Source organism: Chaetura pelagica, unplaced genomic scaffold (assembly GCF_000747805.2).
Source record: "Chaetura pelagica isolate M959 unplaced genomic scaffold, ChaPel_1.0 scaffold3, whole genome shotgun sequence".
Classification (NCBI taxonomy): Eukaryota; Metazoa; Chordata; class Aves; order Apodiformes; family Apodidae; genus Chaetura; species Chaetura pelagica.
Window position 1 is genome coordinate 7,818,875 of NW_009952974.1, and position 19,970 is coordinate 7,838,844.

A 19,970-nucleotide genomic window follows, 5' to 3' on the forward strand; every position below is an offset into this window, starting at 1 on the left:
TTCCCAGCAAAAAAAAAAAATCATAAGTCTTCACCGCTATCACATAAGGTGGGTCTCAGTGTTTCCTGCTTGGAAGGTTTTCAATCACAATGCAATAAAATTGTTAACCTCTAAGGTTAACTGTAATAAAATGGGCTCTGGGAAATTTTGGGTGTGACATGTTGCTGCTCGTACACTTTGTACATCTTGAAACGTACGTGGGATTTTAAGAACCTCTGAAGAACTCTGGTGTGTGGCCCAGACATGCTGTACCTGAAGGAGGACACATCAAGTTATGGCCCAAAGGCAGAAGCTCTGTTCCTGCAGCACCTTCCTGCTGCTATGGGGAGGGGAGCCAGCCCTGGGCTCAGAGCCCCTCCAGAACCTGCCCACAGCATGGCTGAACCCAGGACCAGCCAAAACAACTCAGGAGCTGCACTGGGTCAGTGCTGGCAGCAGTGGGAGATAACGTGCTCGGCACACAGCAGCTAAAAGGCCAGCAATGTCCTGGGCATCACAAGCAAGGATATTTGATGATCAGAGGACTAGAGGAGCTGCCATATGAGGAGAGGCTGAAAAAACTGGGTTTGTTCACCTTTGAGAAAAGAAGGCTTAGGGGAGACCTCATTGCCATGTTCCAGTACTTGAAGGGTGGCTGCCAAGAAGAGGGAGACTCCCAATTTACAAGGAGTCACATGGGAAAGACAAGGAGTAATGGGCACAAGTTGCTCCTGGGGAGATTCCAACTGGACACAAGAGGTAAATTTTTCGCCATGAGGACAAGCATTGGAATAGTCTCCCAAGGGAAGTGTTAGATTCACCCACATTAGACAGTTTTAAGACAGCTTGACAGGATGCTGAGCAATCTCATATCAACTATAGTAGTACCTAGAAAGGTTGGACCAAATGATCCTTGAGGGCCCTTCCCACCCAGCATTCTATAGTTGCATGATGCTGAGAACAAGACAGAGAAGAAAATATACAACAAGAGATACTATTTTGCCTCTGTATAAAACTTAGTGTGCCCTGTCTTGTGCTCTACAAGTTTCTCCGGTCTCCACATCTCAGGAAGTATTCAATGAAGTTAGGGAGGATAAAGAGAAAGTCAAAGTCACCAAGTGGATAGAGCAGCTGAGGAATGAAAGGCTGGAGTTACCCAAATTTGAGAGAAGGCTGCTGGTGTGGAAGATGTCTCAGTGATATAATGTTATGAAGTCAGGAAGACATGAAGATAAGGTGAATGCAGAGCTGTCATTCACCAGACCCTGCAACACCAGAACTAAGGTGAAGTCAGGAAGGCTTTAAAGCACAGGAAGTAGTTCAAAAAGGGAAAAAGAAATGTAAGTCTTGACACAGTGCAACTGAGCTTCTGCTTGTCACAGGAGGCAGTAGAGACTGAAAATATCAGCAAGTTCAAAAAGGAGAGCAGAAAGAAAAAATAACTGTAGACAACAGGTAACTCTAAAGGGGCAGAGGTAAGGATGCATTCTCCACCTGCCCAGTGTTCCAGCAAGACAGAAGATAACATGACACTGCAGTCAGGGGAAGAACCTTTCCATTCTGCACTTAACACAATGTTACACCAAAGGCAGCAGGACACTGCACTGAGGCACTTATTTTGTTTTCCCATTACTTACTGGACACTAAAATGGTATTTCAGCTGTTAAACATAGGAACCTCTGTCTTTACGTTAGAGTGGCAGCCTGAAGAAATCCTGATAGGAACCAGATGTGACTAACAGGTTGGTCTCCAGCAGTGAAATATTGGATGTTTAGCAAGAGCTTTGCTTATGTAAAGATTGCCCCCTATATTTATTACAATGTGTAGGCTCCCAAGAATAACACTAAAGTTCTTTGCTCATTTCATTTTCCATAGGAGAGAGAATCTTCTGGTGTTCCATATTTCATTTTAAAAATTAATAACTCAACCATTGTAAGATTTATAAGAATATGGTTTGCCTTCTTATCAACAAGAGCAAAATAATTTAGGGGAGCATCTCATTCAGGTGATATGAGGATGAGCTGCAAAAAAACTAAGGAAGGAAACAGATCTTTGCCAAGTTACTTGGCGTTGTAGCCAACTGGTAGAGCAGGTTTTTAGTAAAAAGGGGCAGAGATGGAAGAGAGAAATCTATGATATATCTACATAAATGTAAATAAATCATCTGTGTAAAGACATGTGAAACTGTCTAAAAACATTTCCCTGACAGAAGAGAACCAGGCAGCCAGGATGCATTTTACAAACAAAGCTCTGAAGAGCAGTTCTCTGTTTATGTTCCTGTCACCTTCACAGTATTTCTTGGTATTATCTAAACAAACCCATTGAAGTTTTGGCATTACCTAAACAAACCCTTTTCATCTCCCATGCTTTGCTTTAAAAACCTCAGAACAGCCTCACAGGGGCAGCATCAAATTGCTGAAGCAGAAAAGAGCACTGAGCACAGGATAGTGCTTTGCTCCAGAAATATTCCTGCAGAGCTACTGTACATCTGCTCTGGTGACAGCTACAGATGGGAAGAAAGATGAGTCCATGTCAAGGTACTGAACTGGGAGACCTGGATACATCCATTAGAGAAGGCTTGCGAGTGGATATGAAATACAGGACTATGAAGAAGGCAAGACAGATGAGACACTGATGTGAATTTTTCATTTCAGCAGGGCTTGCGAGTGGATATGAAATACAGGACTATGAAGAAGGCAAGACAGATGAGACACTGATGTGAATTTAGCATTTCAGCAGTACTAAGAAAGGACAGAAGCTTATAGAAATTTTGTTTCTGTGCTCACTCAATCCTCAGAATGAACAAAACCTTTCCTGTTAAGGTCAGCAACTAAGCATAAAAAAGTATGTTATTGTAATCAATGCATACAAATAATCTAAGACACTTGTTTTTACCAAATTGCAATCTAATTTTGAAAATATAGGCATGCATGAGGAAAACACCTTACCTGGTATGCAGCAATGATCAACTGGAGAATATTTCCAGAATCCTTCTGTAGTCGTCCAACAGTAGCTCCAGGAATAACCTTTGCATAGTTCTGAAAATAAAAATAAAAATAATTAAAGCATAAAAAAAGAGTAGGTGACAAGGTAGGTGTCAGGTAGTTATGATCTGAAAAAGAATGAAATATACTGGAGCCAACCAAAATAGTCACATTTTCAAAAACTCTTGCAGATGCAATGACACACATCTTATTGACAAAGTCCTAAGGAGAAGTGCTGGTTTCACTGAAAATTAATGGGATGCATATTTGCTAAGTCACCTCCGTATGCTTGGAAGTTACAGTATTTTTCAGCTATAATTTTTGAAATATAGAATGAAGATATATTCTATCAACAGTTGTGGTTTTCTTTTCTAAAAATAGCCAAAAGCAGATTTGGCTGCTCTACCGTTGCTGTACTATTAGAGAGTCTTGGGTCCTACATACAATAACAGAAGCCACTTTCTTATCTTTGCAAGCAACTGAGCACCTGGAATTCTGGTTACTGAGGGCTCAGAAGTAGTTTAAACTAAAGGCTTCAAGAACTTTGAACAAAGGCCCTTGAAAAATACTTCTGATTTATAGTCAATGTAACACCCCACATGTACCCCAGTGGTCTGTGTTTACTATTGATTGTACATTGAGTTTATGCTACTATTATTGTGCCAATTTTACAATTTATTTTGGTAATAAGTTTTCTTTTTGCATTAGATGTCTAGCAGCTATATTTTAAATATGCTCAATTAAAATTTATCTTGCCTGATCGTTAACTATAGTAACTTCTCTTGCTTGCACCCATGCTTTTGAAAAATAAATGTTCAACATTAAAAACACACAATTCACCATTCATTTTCCTTTGCAATTTATCATATCAATGCTGTTATTTTAATTTAAAAAAATATCCAGAGAGCTATTAATAAATGTGGCTAATTTGGTACCCTGATATCCCTCTTATACTTTACATCTCCAAAAGCCTTGTGGTTACTTTATATATTATGTATGGAATACTGATCATTCATTAAATTTCTAAAGTGCTGTTGTAAATCAGTGGGATTAACTGCATTTATGTTCCTCCTGTGATCAGTGTTCTCTCAAGGATTCCTAGAATAATGAAACTGCATTTTGTACATGTGGACCTTCCAGGAGATAATTATATATAAAAAAAATAAATAAATCTGGAATTTAAAGCATAACACCCTTTAATCTGTGGCATGCAAAACAAACAGCAGGGATATAGTCTTCTGAAGATTTTGTTTTATCTTTCCTCTTTGAACAAAATTTTCTGCATGGTGATACAAGGATGAGATTGCAAACCCAGTTAAAGTGTGTATCTTTGGTCAAACCCTGCCTTTTAGCACATATTTCTGTTTAACCATTAACATGGAGAGGCAGACTGATGATTTTGGAGTGCTGCTATCATAAAACTATCCAAAGGATGACATGGAACTTCGTCTTTTAGCAAACATACATTAAAAGATGAGCTGCCTTTTTATAGAGACACTAGATTTGTGCAGATTATTGCATTTTATAGAGATACTCTGGATTCCCATTAGGGAAGTGTGACAATTACATAGTTGAGTTCAGTGGGGTTACATCTAACTTTTCAGAGTGTAAATCACAGAAGAATTTTCATCATAGATAGAATGTGATGTCAAATTTTTAAAAAGCGTTTGAAATTCTGTACAAGCATGGAGACTGGAGTATTATTAGTTCAATTTTCAGCAGTGAAATGTACTCTGAAAAACCCAATTTTCAAGCCATAGTCTCCTGTGATATATAAAAAAATAATTTGTCCAAAACCACAAAAAAAGAGTAATTTCCAGATGAAAGAGGGAGTTTTTTACCTCATCAAGTTTTAATACATTTTTAAAGAATTCTGCTTGAAAACAAATAGTATCAGCAATAGTAGCAACTACTTCATGAAACTTTTATACTAAAATAGAATTTACACAGTTTGTCAAAATATCATTATTATTGCAATATTTGCAGGTGCTTATTGAGTGAATAGCTTTTAAAGAATAAAATCATTCCCTGCTGCTTTGGTAAGACTCAGCTGAAAATAATGATGCAAAAAGTTAGACTTACTTAAATATATTTTTAAAGATCTTTCGGGGAGAAAAAATAATTAATAATTTTTATAAGTAATCTCAAATTTTCAGGGCTCAGTGTGAGGAACTTTTTTCCATCTCTTGCATTTAATTTTGCATGGCCTTATAAGTGTTTCTATGTGACTTCAGTTCTTGTGGCCAGGGAGAGCATCAGACCTTCCCGCTCTTCTAGACTGCATTGCAGAAAGTGGAAGAATCAAAATTAAAACCAGCTGTGCTACAAGACATATTCTGTGCAATCCTTAATATCGGTGTCTTAGATAATAATACTCATACATGCAAGTGGGTAAACTGAAAATTCAGTTGAAGAGGATCAAGAATATTAAATATCTGAGTTATTTTGGGCTACATATTTTAGGATTATACAGGACTAGAAATATAAAATATATTTGACAGTCTGAATACTGCACTTAAGACTAATGGAATCTATCAAGTCTATTTTAAAAAATACTTTCAAAGTCCTCATGGTAATTTATATGTATGTTTGTCCCTAAGAACTGAATTATAAACGGCAATGGTCAATTTTGGTGTCTGATATAATTAGATGCTGAGTTCAAGTAGGTTTGAGATGAGATATTTGTGGAGAGGCTTTCCACCTTAAAGGATAATTACATTTGGGGCAGTTTTCTGAAGGAGATTGCAGAATCTCCATCACTGAGGCTTTTAAAAAGAGGTAAAACCACGAAGACAACAGTGGTTTAATGGTGCTGCTCAAGTGCCAGTTTAGGGGTCTCTTCCAGCTCTTCCAGGCTACCTGAGCAGAAGTCATAAGACAAGAATAACTGTCACTGTCTTGCTTTGCTCTTTTTACATTCTAAAACATTGATGCCTGGCTATTTACATTCATATTACAAATCTGAATCACACAGATGAAAACATGACACTATACTCCTGTTTGCAGGTCCTACACCTTTGAGAGTGTACTGCACTCTGGAAAAATTCCAGTGAGACTTATACGAGTTTTGTACTTGCTTTGACTGATTTTCCACATCACCTACAGGACAGAAAGCAGACTAACAACTGTAGCCATCCAAATAAGTGTCAGAAAGCAGTATTGAAAAGATGAAAGCAGCAGATAGAATATATTGAATGGGATTACTAAATACTCTACAAGATAGAAGACAGCAACACTTTTTTTTTTCCCTAACAAAGAAAGTAACAAGAACAAACCATTCCCCAGTTGAGTTAACAATAGCTTGCATTTCTGTTAGCTATTAATCTTTGTTTAGTGTTTCCAGTGAACAAAGGGTGCCACTTGATAACTTTGATACTGGTGTAACACTGACACAGGGATACTGAAATAGAAACCCCCTGATAAGAACCATGTTGGTCAACTCTGAGAGTAACAACCAGCAATTTCCAAGGAAAAATATAATGCAGTCAGTAAGAGATAAGTTTGTTTGAACAAAATGAGGCTCTGTAAATTAAAGAGATCCTTCCAAATTACCTCCAAGAGCAGCCCCTATTCATGCAGCTCCTATTAAAATCAGGGAAAAGATTTTACTTTTCTTTAAGTGGGCCCCTAGTAATGAGATATAGCAGAAGTTTTCTGATATACAAATTTGAACTAATCCATGCTATGACTATGGAATCCCACTGTGTTTGTAAGTGATTGATTTCTACTATTGCTGATCTAAAATTTCACCCTTCAGCTCAGTATTCCATACAATCTTACAAAAAGCCAAGCAGTCAGTGCTCCAAAGTCCAGTATGATTCCTCCCTTGTCAAGATGGTAAGTTGAGAATCAGTTTATGAAAGATGTAACTCTTGTAACTTTTGTCAAATGCCTGGAGTATTAGTCCTAAGACAACTCTACAACTGGAACCAGTCAGACAAGCTCTGGGAGGTCTTCTCTGGGTTACACAGAAGATAGAAACAGAAAACAGTCATTCTGGGGAGTATCTTAAGGGCTTGCCTGCTCTCTGCTGTAACATAAGATCTTTCTCCCTACCTTTCTTCATTTCCATGTGGTTATCACACCAGAGGAGCAACTTTCTTTGCATTCTTTTACTTTTGGTTTTCGAAGAGGCATGTCGTACAAATATTTTTGCTTTGGAAAGCCAAGCTTTTTGTATCTGCTGGACCACCCCTTATTGACTCCCTCTCGATTAACCTGAATAAATTTGAATGCAGTTTCTCTCCCCTTGTCCCTCTTCAAGCAGTAGTATGTGGCCAGGCAGCCAAGCATAGGCTGCAAACCTCATTATTATCCTCACTGAATTCTTATCTAGAGTTTCTGTTTGCACATGAAGATTTCTTCCCAGAAGCAGGGCTGGATAGTAAAGGAAATAAGAATTGCCAATGATCTTCTTAGTGTCTCTTAGAGGGGTTTTGCTCACATTCACTGTGGAAAACAGTTAAGAATCCACTGTTGACTTTGCCTCAGCTCACACCTGGAACACCAGCAGGCCAAAAGCAGCACAGGGTTTCAGGAGGGCTTAGATCTGAGGAGTCTGAAATCAGATGCCTGCACAGATGGCTAAGGTAGCTGCAAGTATGAGTGATACTCAGTCTATTAAAAATAGGGATTTTGCGTCTCTGTAACCACTTTTCTCCTTTCTCTCCTGGCTCCCATTTCCCATGATATGACTTCACAGAGGAGAAAATTACTTCTTAAACAGGATTGAGCAAATCCTAACATCAAAAATTCTTGTAATAAGGTGTTTTCCCTCAGTGGAAATGAGGAATAATACATGAGGGAAGAGGACTCTTGGGAATCATGTGTTGTATTTTTAATCTCACCACTATTTTCCTTTTTGTCTCTTCAGGAAGAGACACAGAAACCAAGGCAAATTAATAAAGTTCTCAGGTCAGGTGAAAAAAATCCAAGATAATATCAGAGCTGATCATGAAGATAAATGAATTTTTCAAAATATATTCTTGTCTTATAAAATTAAGAATAGGCTCAACTGTCCTCTAGCCTTATAAGATACAAAAGGATAATAATAACTATTATACTGAATAGTTCAGTAGTGCTTAGTATGACAATCCTTGATTTAAAAAAAATAAATAATTGTGATTCAACTTGAAATCTAATTTAAAAGTTAGTACTAAGAACATAAAATCAATACATGAAGAAGTATTTCCTAAGTAAAAAACACTTTCTCTGATATGATTGCTTAGCTATTTTTATTACAAAATCTCTTACAGAACTCAGTTGTCAAAACTAGAATTATTGTATGAGCTTTAAAAAAAGATTCAGCTTCAAACAAATACTGGAGAACTGAACGTTTTAGCTTACTCACCTCATATATGTGAACTTGCTCATTCGTTACAGCAAAAATTAATAAAATATTGTTTTGCACAAGTTTGTCAATTAATTGTCCAATTGTAGGATACTCCTGCAAACAAACAGAAGAGAGCAACATCAGTCTTTTTTTTCATGAGTGTCCAGTTGCTAATTATCTCTCATGAAACAGACATTCAAATTATCATAATTAACACTGTCTTCTCTGTATAGTATAAACTATAATTAGGCACTACATGTACAAAAAATTAATGACAGTATACATCATTTCCTTGCCTCATTTTTGAGGAAACTCCTCTGAGAAAACTACAGTGCTGACCTCCGTAATGGGACACTTGGCTCAGTAGCATCTGTGATATATATATGTATGTATAAATGTATGTATAAATATATTTATATATAATCTGAAGAATAACACTGTGACAGAGCAACTGGGTATTTGTCCCACTGAACACTGTAGTGCATACATTCAGTATAATTAACCTTAGGCTAATAAATTCTACATGAGCAATGTCTTACAAATTCCTGAACTCCTCCTGAATTCATGCCCTTGCAGGCAACACGGTTAATGCAAATTTTGCCTTCCCTGCAGAAAGAAATACTCATCAGTTCTGTTCCATGTGTTTTCCAGGTTAGCAGGATAAGATTTTTGCTCTCTTTTTTTCCTAGCTGTAATCTGTCATAATTCCAAAAGAGCACATTGTACTCTTTTTACTAAAATGTGCAATTACAAAAAAAATAGATGACAGCAAATACCTGGATTCCCCAACTCTTACATATTTCTGTGATTAAGAAATACATTCATTAATTTTCTCAGTTTTCCAGAATGTGAGAGTTGTAAAAATTGACAGTAAATTACCAGAACTGTTGACATGGAATACTCATTATTGTGGTCCAAATGACAGTTCCCATCATTAGGAATAACAATCCCTGCCAGTTTACTGTCCATCCCAAAATGGGAATCAGCATCACTCACAAACACCAGCAAATGTAGAGAGTCATTCCTCCATCCAATTTTTTCCTGTAATTTAAAAAACACATTAGTTTAGCAGGATTTTTGCACTCACAACATAGTAAAGCAGCAAAAGACTGGAAGAACAGCATCTCAAAATAAATGAAGGGAATAATTTCAAAGGGAGCATAAAAAAATATGACAATATCTCTTTTAAGAGATTATGTTTACTCTGTTGTCTTTGGCTAGCATTTTCTGTCCATATCCCTGTGTTTAATAACATGGGCTGGCTGTGTTTGTATCAATCTGCTTATTACTCTAATAAAAAAATAGTTAAAGAATTAACAATCAAGAAAACAGACCCAGTAATTATAGTTTGGGTTTGGTTGGAGTTTTTTGTTATTCCTGGCATTTAAAAAGAAACACTAAAACAGTGCAATATGCATGTTTAACTTGATACAGCCAAAAGTATTTTCACACACATCTAATGAGAGTCTTGGACTGCATTAAAAAAAATAAATTGAAAAATGATGATCAGCTTCTTTGAAACATAACCATATAATACTAGAAGTGGTGATGTTCAGAATAATTATTATACCAAGAAGTTTTAATTACCTTGCAAACAGCTGCCTGCATAATTGCATCAAAACCTCCCTCTGGAGTGTCTATATTAGCAGAGATTCGCTGTCCTTTCACAATCTCATTGAATTTTTCAGCATCGTTTGTTAGTGGCAAAACATGTTTGAATCCAAAGGTGGGTAAGCACTCGTATGGCACACTTCTATGAGATAAGTGAGAGAGAGCTTATGGATAATATGGAGTGAAAAATCACTGCACTGGTTACTTGGCAGGCCTGACTGGATTAGTTTTTGCCATGTGTCTCTGTGTCTGAAAGAGTACTAATGAAAATCTCAAGAGAATCACAGAGCATCTAGTGAGGTGGGCAATGCAAACAGGTCTACATAAAGCCTGGGAAATGCTTTCTAGAGCAGGGTAATTTAACCAGTGCCTTTTCATACTCGGAAGCACATCAGGAGCTGTAGCTGCTTAAGGACATTCAGAGAGCACCACCAAGCTGCTGCGGTCCTGCTTCAGGCTGCAGAGCACAGCTCCTCCTCCATGCAGGTTAGGAAGGGGCTAGGAGAGCTTGGATTTGGGGGAATACTGCTAGACTTTAGGGGAAAAACAGCCAGGAAAAAAATAGCAATGGGTAAATGGATCCACTATCCTCTGTCAGGTTTGAATTTCTACCTGCGTGGTACAGCAACGTCAGAAAATTCTTACATATGCATATATTCTAGCAAATAAAAATATACATAATTGTTCTGCATATCTGTTTGCTCACCCTTTCAGCACAAATATAACTAGCAGTAAAAGCTAAAAAGCAGAATCACTCCCAGATTTTTCTCTCCTTATAACATTAGACTCAACAGAATTATATCAGAGTGGGGAACCAAAAGAACCAGTTTGTTTCCCAAACTGACTCAGTTACAGCTGGAAAAGGGCAGAGGTTCCAGTGAGGCTGCTAAATTAAATTTTATCGTGGAGATTAATAGTAGGACTTCATGTTGGCATACAAACAGAGGCAGCTATTTTCCCTACCTACCTGCAAGGGTTGTTTATTTCTTCAGCTGTGGTTTTGATAAATGGTGAAACTGGTTTTTCAACAAAAGATCCAAACCCCAGTCTGAAGTTGCTTGTCAGTTTTGACATTTCTTTGGAAAGAATTGAACCCAGTTCTTTGATTGTATTCAGATCATCATCCATGGAAGCTGATAGATCCATGAGGTAATAGAGGTCGATTGGATAATCTTCAGTTTGACGAACCTTGATCTGTATTGTTTCTTCATGTCCTATGAAGGTCAACGGGAAAAGGGACACATATCAGAACTTCTAAAGAGAAGTTATGAGCAACATTGAGTTGTTCATAAAGTTACATATATGGTTAAAGTTATGTAGTACTTCAAATAATCATTAAACAACAACCAAAAAAAAGTACAAAATTCTCTGTCAAATAAAATCTCTAACAGGAGATTTGAAAAATTAAACACAGATCTAGTAATTTTTCCTAGACTTTTCTTTGGTAAAGCTGTAACTACTGATAGATTTACAACTGATTGCTGTAATTTAAAAATATTAGAATATCACATTTACACTATGCAGCTTTAGAAAATTTAGCTATGAAACTAGTTAAAACTAAAAGCTATAATTATGAGACATAACATGCTCCTTAGAAATACAGAGAAAACCAGAGTGTATGCACAGGTTTTATTCTCAGTTCCAACACAACGATACAACCTAACTGGTTGTATCTTACATTTCTTCATTCTAAATTTTCTCCAGGAAAAATTCACATCTCAAGGAACCCAAAGTAGGTCTGGAATGTTTCTATAAATGTCACTGGTAACTTGTAAATCCTCAAAACAAGATTTTATGCTGCCTCTGAGATGCCCTGTTTGCCAGACCCGCAGGGGAGAGGCACAGGAGCAGGGCTGGACAGGAGGTATGGGGGTGGAGAGGGGTGTTCTACTCTCTCAGTGCCCCCTCAATGGCAAAATAATAGAAGAACAAAAAAAATATAGTGTCCCTTTAAGATGTCCCCAGCACTTCTGAAAGTATTTTTAACCCAGTAAATCCTAGTTCCTATCTGAGGAACAGATAGATAATTTTGGACTCAAAACAGGTTGTTTGTTCAAAAAAAATTCCACAGATAAGAACTGAGTGACTTACCTGGTCGCAGCCTTAGAGTTAATTTTTGAGGAGAAATCTGTGTGATATCAGAATTGTTGTTCTGAGTTGCTACAGTTAGGGGCTTGTTTCTGTGAATTTCTACTTCTGAAATGGGAAATTCAATCAAATTCAGCTGGCATCCTTTTGACAGGAGGTTTTCTGGGGTGTCACACCTCCCATGAGTTCCAGCCAAGTCTGTGTAATTCTAAAGCAAACAGAGGGAATGGATGCAGCAAATGTATTTAATGACCAGCCACCTGCACTTGGCTGACAAAAGGTCAATCCAATGCAGGGAACAGAAATGAAGGTGAATGTTATTGCAGACCAGTGCATACAGAGATCTAGGTGGCACAGAAATCTACATTTGCCCTTCATGGATCATGTCACACCAGTGTATAATTAATGTAACTTAAACCGATTTGATATCCTGGGAGAAACTTCTCTATTGTTGGGGAATGGGAATTGGGCCACTCACTGCATTTGGCTCTCATACTACTGGGAACAATAACACAAAGCCCCTGTGAGCCTCTGGCTTTTCTGTTACAGGATTATGCCACAAATTAATAGTTTTTTTTCCTGGAAAGTTTTGAGCTGCTGATGGAAATATATCATTTAATAACAGAAGTCTCACAGATCAGAAGCTCCTACAAATTTTGTGACAGACACTGAGGTACCAACTGTTCACTGTTTTTTTCTGAGCTACTCTTTCTCCTCTACACTCATTTAACACATTCATTGAAGCAGGTATCAAGCCCTTGTTAGTCTGCTTGGTGCCTAACAAGCACCACTGCTTTCCTCCCTCCCCCCAGCATTAGTGGGACTCCTGAAATGCCCACGTCTATATGGTTATGTTTGACCCAGTATCCTACTTGACCTTCTCCTGTCCAGAGGAAATCACAAGCCTATTGATATCAGTTGAATCAGCTTGCAGTTTATTTTCGTTGTTCATTTCAAAGCACTTGATATGCATTCCTTTCCACAACACTGCTGCAGGGTAGGTACTGTCCCCACGTAGCAGTGAAGTTAATGGTTAGTTTTACAAAGAGGCTTCTGTGCTTTATTACCATTTCCTAGAGCTATGCCTAGAATGTAGACTCTTAAAATAAATTAGCTGTCTCCTGAACTGGAAACTGCCCTGGCCTGCAAGATCTTTTGACCAGAACCTGGGCAATACCTGGCAGAACTGGCACCGAGACATTAAATTCCTGCCTGATGGTCATATCATGGCACCACTCTTTTCTCCTGGGTTTGCGTAAGTGACCTGGAGTTCAGCCATTAAACCACAAGTATTCTCTGAATTCAGTCACCGAAAAACTTTCAAATCAAAGCAAAACAAATTTATTTTAAACATATTAAAGCCAGAACTGAGACTCTTCTTTCCACCAAAGTGTCACCCTTCATGCCTGAAAATTATCGAGGATCTTATACATTTTGGTACATAATGCTAAGACAACTGGTGGGAGCAGTTTTTTATTCTTCAGACCAAATCCGATGTCTTTGCTCTGGTAAAGCTCTCAACAGCTGCTTCTGGAATACAGTGCATGTTAAAATCATCATATCTTTATAAAGCAGATGCATATCATCTTGTTTAGTTACACACTTTGAGTTGCTGGGTTTTCAAAACATGTGAAAAGGAAAACTCATATTTCAAATACAATTACAAGGTGTGTTTTTATCCCACAGAAAACAGCGATTTCTTAGGAGGCACTTCTGTTTACTCTGACACTAAAGCTTCTATGTCATTTGCACTCTTGATACATTGTTCTATAGCAAACAAGTGAATGAGCCTATGGACAAAAAAAAATAATCATGCTTACTTCTCTGAAGTTTTCAGTAGTTCCTCAGGTGGTGTTTTGTTTTGTTGGTGTTATTTTTTAAAAATAAATACCTAGTGTTTCATTTTTGTTTTCTGAAAATACATGGCAGTATTGAAAACTTTGTGATCAAATTTTGTTTCAAGAATAATCCTGGTTTTGTTGTTAATACAAACATAAAAACTACTGCAAACACACTAATGTGGGTGTGGTTTTTTCCAGTAGCAACATTTTTTTGCCAACTTCTATATTATTTTTAGCAATTTAAATTTTTTTAAGTGCTATTTGGTCTTTGCCAACTACTTCATAAAGCAGTATGTTAGTCCCATTCTAGGTATCATTTTGCTATTCAAAAAACATCAAGAAATACTTTTAACAAAGATGTAAATCGGAAACTATAATTAAAATAATTGTTATTATTCCTCTAGTATTTATGGCAAGTTTTTAATTGTGGTAGCTGACTATCTTGCTGACATTATTAAACTAAGACTGGGAATATTTACTGTGATGCAGGAAAATATTGTTCAGCAACACTTACAGGTGAAAGCTTTACAAGCAGAGGTGTTAAGTAACTTGCCCAGGCTCACACTGAAAGTCTGCAACAGATATATAAAAAACAAATCTTTTTTTTTTTTTATTATTTTTTTTTTAGCCAAATGATTCAGTCTAAACACTTACACCTATATTAGACTAATCATAAAACTGACACTATCAGCACACTTAAAATAAACCCCAAATTAGTATTTTGTATATGCAAGCTGACTGGAGCACCTTCTGTTTACACTGTCTGGCTTGGCGTGCAACCTGTACGATGCAGTCTGGTCTCTGACTCGATGTGTGGTGCTTCGTCTTCAGTGCTGTGGGTGAGCCAGCCCTGAGGCTAAATGACCTGAGCCCCTCTAATAGCACTTTTATTTCTGCCTTAGATGAGGAAAGGTTTATTTAAAAAAAAATAAAATACACAAACCCACAACTAACAGACCATGAAGTCTAGATTGAATTGTACTTTTGATCCCCAGGAAGGCTTTGCTAAGTGTTGCATGCATCACAAAACCAGGGGCTGACCCAATTAAGTCAATACTTCATCACTCAAAGCCACTACAAACACTTCAAGTCTTTGAAAGTTTTTTGTATCATTTACTCTACCTCTTGAAAACACCAAGCGCAGTGTGGTCCGGAAAGCAAACAATCTTCACAAGTCACCACACTTTCCTGAGAACAGGTCCCTAAATTTAAACCCAGGAAAATGAAAGACTATTAATAATGTGTTTAGCTATTCAATTTATGCAGATTCTTGCCATTTGGAGAATGCAAGATTTTAAAAGCTAACATATTTATGCAGATTTAGAATTACTGATAAAATTCCTTCATAAAGGTATTTCTATTGGTAGAAGATTAACTTTTTAATAAATAAAAATTAGAACCCCACAATAGCTGACTATTAAAATACTTATTTTTGCATCCTTTATGGCTGGCATTCACTGAGCACACATTACTCGTTTTCTACAGTGCACCTGATAAAGTGTTACATGTGCTTCTGGTATGGTGCAGGTAGGACATTCCCAACATAACAGGGATATTGAAAGAAAAGGTTTTTTTGGTCACTCTGTATGCTTCATATTGCTTCAACCAGGTGTCTGTAAGTACTTGATAGGATTTTAATTTATTACACAAGTACTAGTGAAATCCTGAATCACGTGTATAGTATTAGGCTTCTCAGCAGATCAAACACTGATTAGTATAACCAAAATTGCTCAAATTCCCATCCCTTATGTAAATATTGTGCTATGTAATAATCACATAAATCTTGGGTGAATTTGCAGGATAGCCCTACAGCAGTCTGCCAAAAAAAAAAAAAAAAAGTAAAGGAGAAAGGAATGATTAAATTCCAAAGACAAAAAGCTATTTAGTATCAACTTCAAGCAAGAAACAATACAAAAACATTTGTAAATGGTTCTCCCTAACCCTGAGCCTTACCTTGCACATAGTTGCTCCTCTGCAGAAATAGGAAACAGAGGCAAAGCAATTCAATCCCCATTCGTTTTCAGTGCTGGCTGCATGACAAAAAAAAAATTAGCCTGTTAACTATCCTCCACATAAAGGTGGAATGTTGTAAAAATCATACGTCCCTGGCGGGTACATTTTCAGATGTCACCTACACAGGATTGCGAGGAAACTTCAACCTTACCGGGACAGACCATGAATAAAAGTGAAAACAAGGGCTACCTGGGCAGGTAAAAAGGACAAGCTGTGCATAAAGTAACGTGAACATTGTTATCACTTCCTTGTTTTCCTGGACTCCTTATAAGGCATGAAGGGAAAATTCATTCAGGTAAAGTTTTCTGTCAGTCCCAGCCGCTCTGGGTCCTAGAGCAACCCAGCCAAGAGAACAGGTTTTCCTGGGTACAGCAGCCCTTAGAAGGCTCCTCTAAAACAACGTCTTTAATTGTTCCCTGAGGGAGTGTCTTAGGTAGATAGATCATTATGATTGCCAAGTGAGTGTACCTGGAGAGACGTAAAAATCCCATTTTTTCAGATTTCCTGATGTGGAGGGAAACTTGTAAAGGCAACTGTGAAAAAAACAAAAAGCAATCACTTACAACTGAGGACCTGGCTTCAGTATTCAAGATACAGAGTACATTTATTTTATTCGCATTGCAAGCTGCAAAGGAAATGCTCCAGATGTGGATTTTTTTCTAATACATAGGAGAAATAATTGCACTCCCAGCTCTACAACTGACTTGGGAAAAAACTCAGCTTTAACTCTGTGTAATAAGTGGCCAAATATTCTACAACACTGGTACAACAATATAACACATTATTGCTATCTCTTTTTTAGCCCCAACTTGGAATGAAGGCAAAATACACATTTCTTACAACCTTATTAAAATGAAATAAAACTTCTTATTTGCAGATTTAATCTCTTCCCATCTTTTATGTTCTTTTATTTTCTGTTTTGAAAATAATCTGTTCAGGACAAAGCCCTTCTTATCATAATGGTTTGCAACAGACTCCACAGTACAGCTTAAAATTATAAATTCAGCAGTTGTATTGCTGGACAGAAAATATTTTCTTTCTTCTCCACAGTCAGAAATCCTACCAAAGTTAGCTCCTAAGGACTAGGTTGCTCTCACCTATACAGCTGGCAGGATCAGACCTCCCTTTTCAGACTGGTGACAGCTGCAATCTTGGGGCAGGATGTGACAGTAAGGATGGTCTAGACTAGTTAAACTCTACATGCCTGGAAGCATTCCTGGGTATTGAGGCCAACTGGCACAGAAAGACCTGAGTTGATGCTTGCAAATTGCCTATTGGGACCATTATAGCAACCAAATTGTGCCCAGAAATTGTTTGCAAAGGGTGATAATTGGAGGAGGTCAAATTCATGCCAGGGAGCATTTTAGCAGTTTAATAGCATAGATAATCTCATTCTAGTGCCTGGAAATATTCCCAGGCACATCCAATTTTACTAGTATTTGCAGTCTAGGGGTAGTTTCATAGCAGCTCAAGCTGTATCACGTCAAGCCTACCTTTGCTCTGCCCTTGTGTTCCCACCCCTTCACTCCTAGCAGTACTCATGTCCAAACAGTGAGCTGACTTCAACTGATCCAATTAAAATCCAGTCACCTCCTGTGAGGTGGCTACTTCTCACCTGGGTGGGTCCCTTGAATGATGTGGCCGCCCAGTCCAGAGTGAGTGCCCAGGTCAAGGAGCAGAAAAGACAGGAAGAGCTGGCAGGAAAGGTGGGAATACATTAGACTGGATTTATGCCAGTTTAGACTGCTGTGGAACCATATCTTAACATTTCTATTTACAACAACATTTCTACATCTCCTTCAAATGTTTTATATACCTTGGAGTGTCCTTTATAAGGCTCTGTTCAGCTACAGCAATTCCCTGTGGCATGAAAAAAAGCATTGATTAAACTGTGTTCCCTCAGCTGGTGAAGACAACTCTGAGGACACTGTCAGTAACTACCTGAGGTCAAAAACAAGTGAAGTCAACTGAAAACTTTTGCTCATACAAAGAAAAAAATCCTCCTGTAAATGCCATCCAACACATCTTATTTCCTTTGGTTTAATTTACATTTGTGTACACATCCTTTAATACTGATGCTATGTCTATGTCCTTGCAGAGCTCCACAAACCAGTCCTTTCTCTTTCAATGTAGAAAGTCACTTTGTAACTCTTACTAGCTCTGGGGTAATATAACAACACTTCAAAGCATATGCTGGAAGGACCTGATGGCAGCCCTTCAGCCACCAAAATGTACCAGACACCAGCGCTGGCCCAGATTAAGGACCAGCCAGATGAACAGCTAGCAATTAGCAAATGCTTACAGGTATCAGACTTTTAAGTGTAGACAGAAGGAATGATACAACCTACTTAAAACTTACACATTCTGATATTATCAGTACCCCGTTTGCTCATGTGGTAGTATTTTATATAGGTCTTGGCAAGGACAGCATGACTGAAGGCTAAGAGGGAAGTAGTGCCTCTGATTGGGATGGCTGCCAAGGACTATCTGAAAAGGCTTCTGAAAATTGTTAATAAGAAAAGACCTCCCAAGATTGTCTGGAGAGAGCACAGAAAGAAAAGAAAGTAACAGAGCAAACAACAACAAAAACACATGGGAAAAACAGAGGGAAAAAATCAAGGTCAGTCTGATTTTTAAAAACTCAGACAATGAGAAACTCACAAGACTGGACAGAGTGGGAATAAAATACTCTGAGTGGGGCACAGGAGATTAAGAGAGGTCCAAGCAGGGAGACAACACATACCAAGAGTAGATCTTCAGCAAAGCAAGAAAATGTAGGCAGGAAGCTGATGATGATTCCTGTTTTGAAACATCACTGAGTATCTTATGCAGTATCTAAAGGTAGTTTGTCCACAAAATTCCTATAGGAATGTAATGCTTTATTAGCTTTAACTGCCAAACATGCTAGAAGAGCAGAACTGCAATCTGCAGCAACCACACTGATGTGGGGAGGATGTGTAAAAACCTCTGGGGTCTCGGCATTGCTTGGTTTGACAGCAAGACTTCCCCTTTTTATAAGGTTTGCAAGACAATCTTTTTTTTTCATTTACCCAAATTAAAGGCATCAATTCAATGTGATATAACAAAAAGGTAGTTTATGGTACAGACAGAACACAACTATTATTATTTTCATCAGCCACTACACATTAATTTTGGAGCAAATTCTGGTCTCAATTAAATCAGGGTTATGGTTTTATAATGACACATTGGAACAAAAAACAATAGTTTATCTTTCAGTACAGGCAATGCTGAACAACACAATTCTGCGGTTCTTTAAAAGATTTTTTAAAAAATATGTGTAAGATCAAATATTTAGGGCGTTTTCCTCCATACCTGGCACTTAGAATACGTTGAGATAGCACATGAAGCTATTTTGTTCATCCAGTCAACCTTTAACAAATTCACTGGCAAGTAACAGCATTGAATATCTAGATGCAGACAACAAGCAAGCTAATGTTGGGAACCAAGAATAAAAAATAAACAAAAAAACCCATTAAACCCAAGTTGCATTTAATTAAAGTGGCCTATTTTTTTTTCCTAGAACAACAGTGTATCTTTTCTGGCACACTGAGCTGAACCCACAAGTGAGTCTGGCAATGGTCTGTAAAGGTTCCAGAAAGAGAAGTGTTTACCTACAGAAGCATGTCCCATCATTGGCTCATTCAAAACTAAAAATTACTTCATTTTAGAAAAAATACCAGCCTCTCTTGCAAATAGTGTATGAACTGGTGTAGCATAATTACATGTACAGGGAGACCAGCCCAAGAGAAGACAACAATTTTTTGCTTTTGTGCTAGACAAAACCTGGAAGAGGAGGGATGTTAACTGCAGTGAAAGCTTATCAGTCAACATAAAAGATCAGTATGTCCCAAGCTCATCTGATCAAGGGAAATCTCTTTTAATTAGAAGCTGGAGATCAATCCATATGGAGGAGAAATTCTTGTAAGCAATCTCTCAGCCTCACACACAGCCCAGATTTTATTTGCCTTTTAATACTCTTCTCTTAGACACTCTCACCCTGAAAGCCTGGAAAAATACAAAGCAGTATAAAGTCTGAATGTCTCATAGGCCAAGATAGTTCTCAGTACTCATTTCTCGTTTCCAGAGATGGGATTATGCGCC

At 37.7% G+C, this 19,970-nt stretch overlaps 1 protein-coding gene across 2 annotated transcripts in view; it reads right to left on the bottom strand.

Annotated features, from left to right (window-relative positions):
• ITGB6 (integrin, beta 6) overlaps nt 1-16,068 on the bottom strand; it is a 31,873-nt gene extending 15,805 nt beyond the window's left edge. The window contains exons 1-9 of one of the 2 annotated variants that reach the window (XM_009996087.1): nt 16,038-16,068; nt 15,789-15,865; nt 14,958-15,037; nt 11,998-12,202; nt 10,874-11,120; nt 9,883-10,048; nt 9,175-9,336; nt 8,314-8,409; nt 2,928-3,017 (exon numbers count right to left, since the gene is read on the bottom strand). In XM_009996087.1, the coding sequence (XP_009994389.1) occupies nt 2,928-3,017; nt 8,314-8,409; nt 9,175-9,336; nt 9,883-10,048; nt 10,874-11,120; nt 11,998-12,202; nt 14,958-15,037; nt 15,789-15,849 (1,107 nt within the window). In that variant the 5' untranslated portion in view covers nt 15,850-15,865; nt 16,038-16,068. Of the gene's footprint in view, nt 1-2,927; nt 3,018-8,313; nt 8,410-9,174; nt 9,337-9,882; nt 10,049-10,873; nt 11,121-11,997; nt 12,203-14,957; nt 15,038-15,788; nt 15,972-16,037 lie in introns of those variants that run through there. The other variant, XM_009996086.1, reaches the window with a different exon arrangement.
• Nucleotides 16,069-19,970: the final 3,902 nt, after the last annotated feature.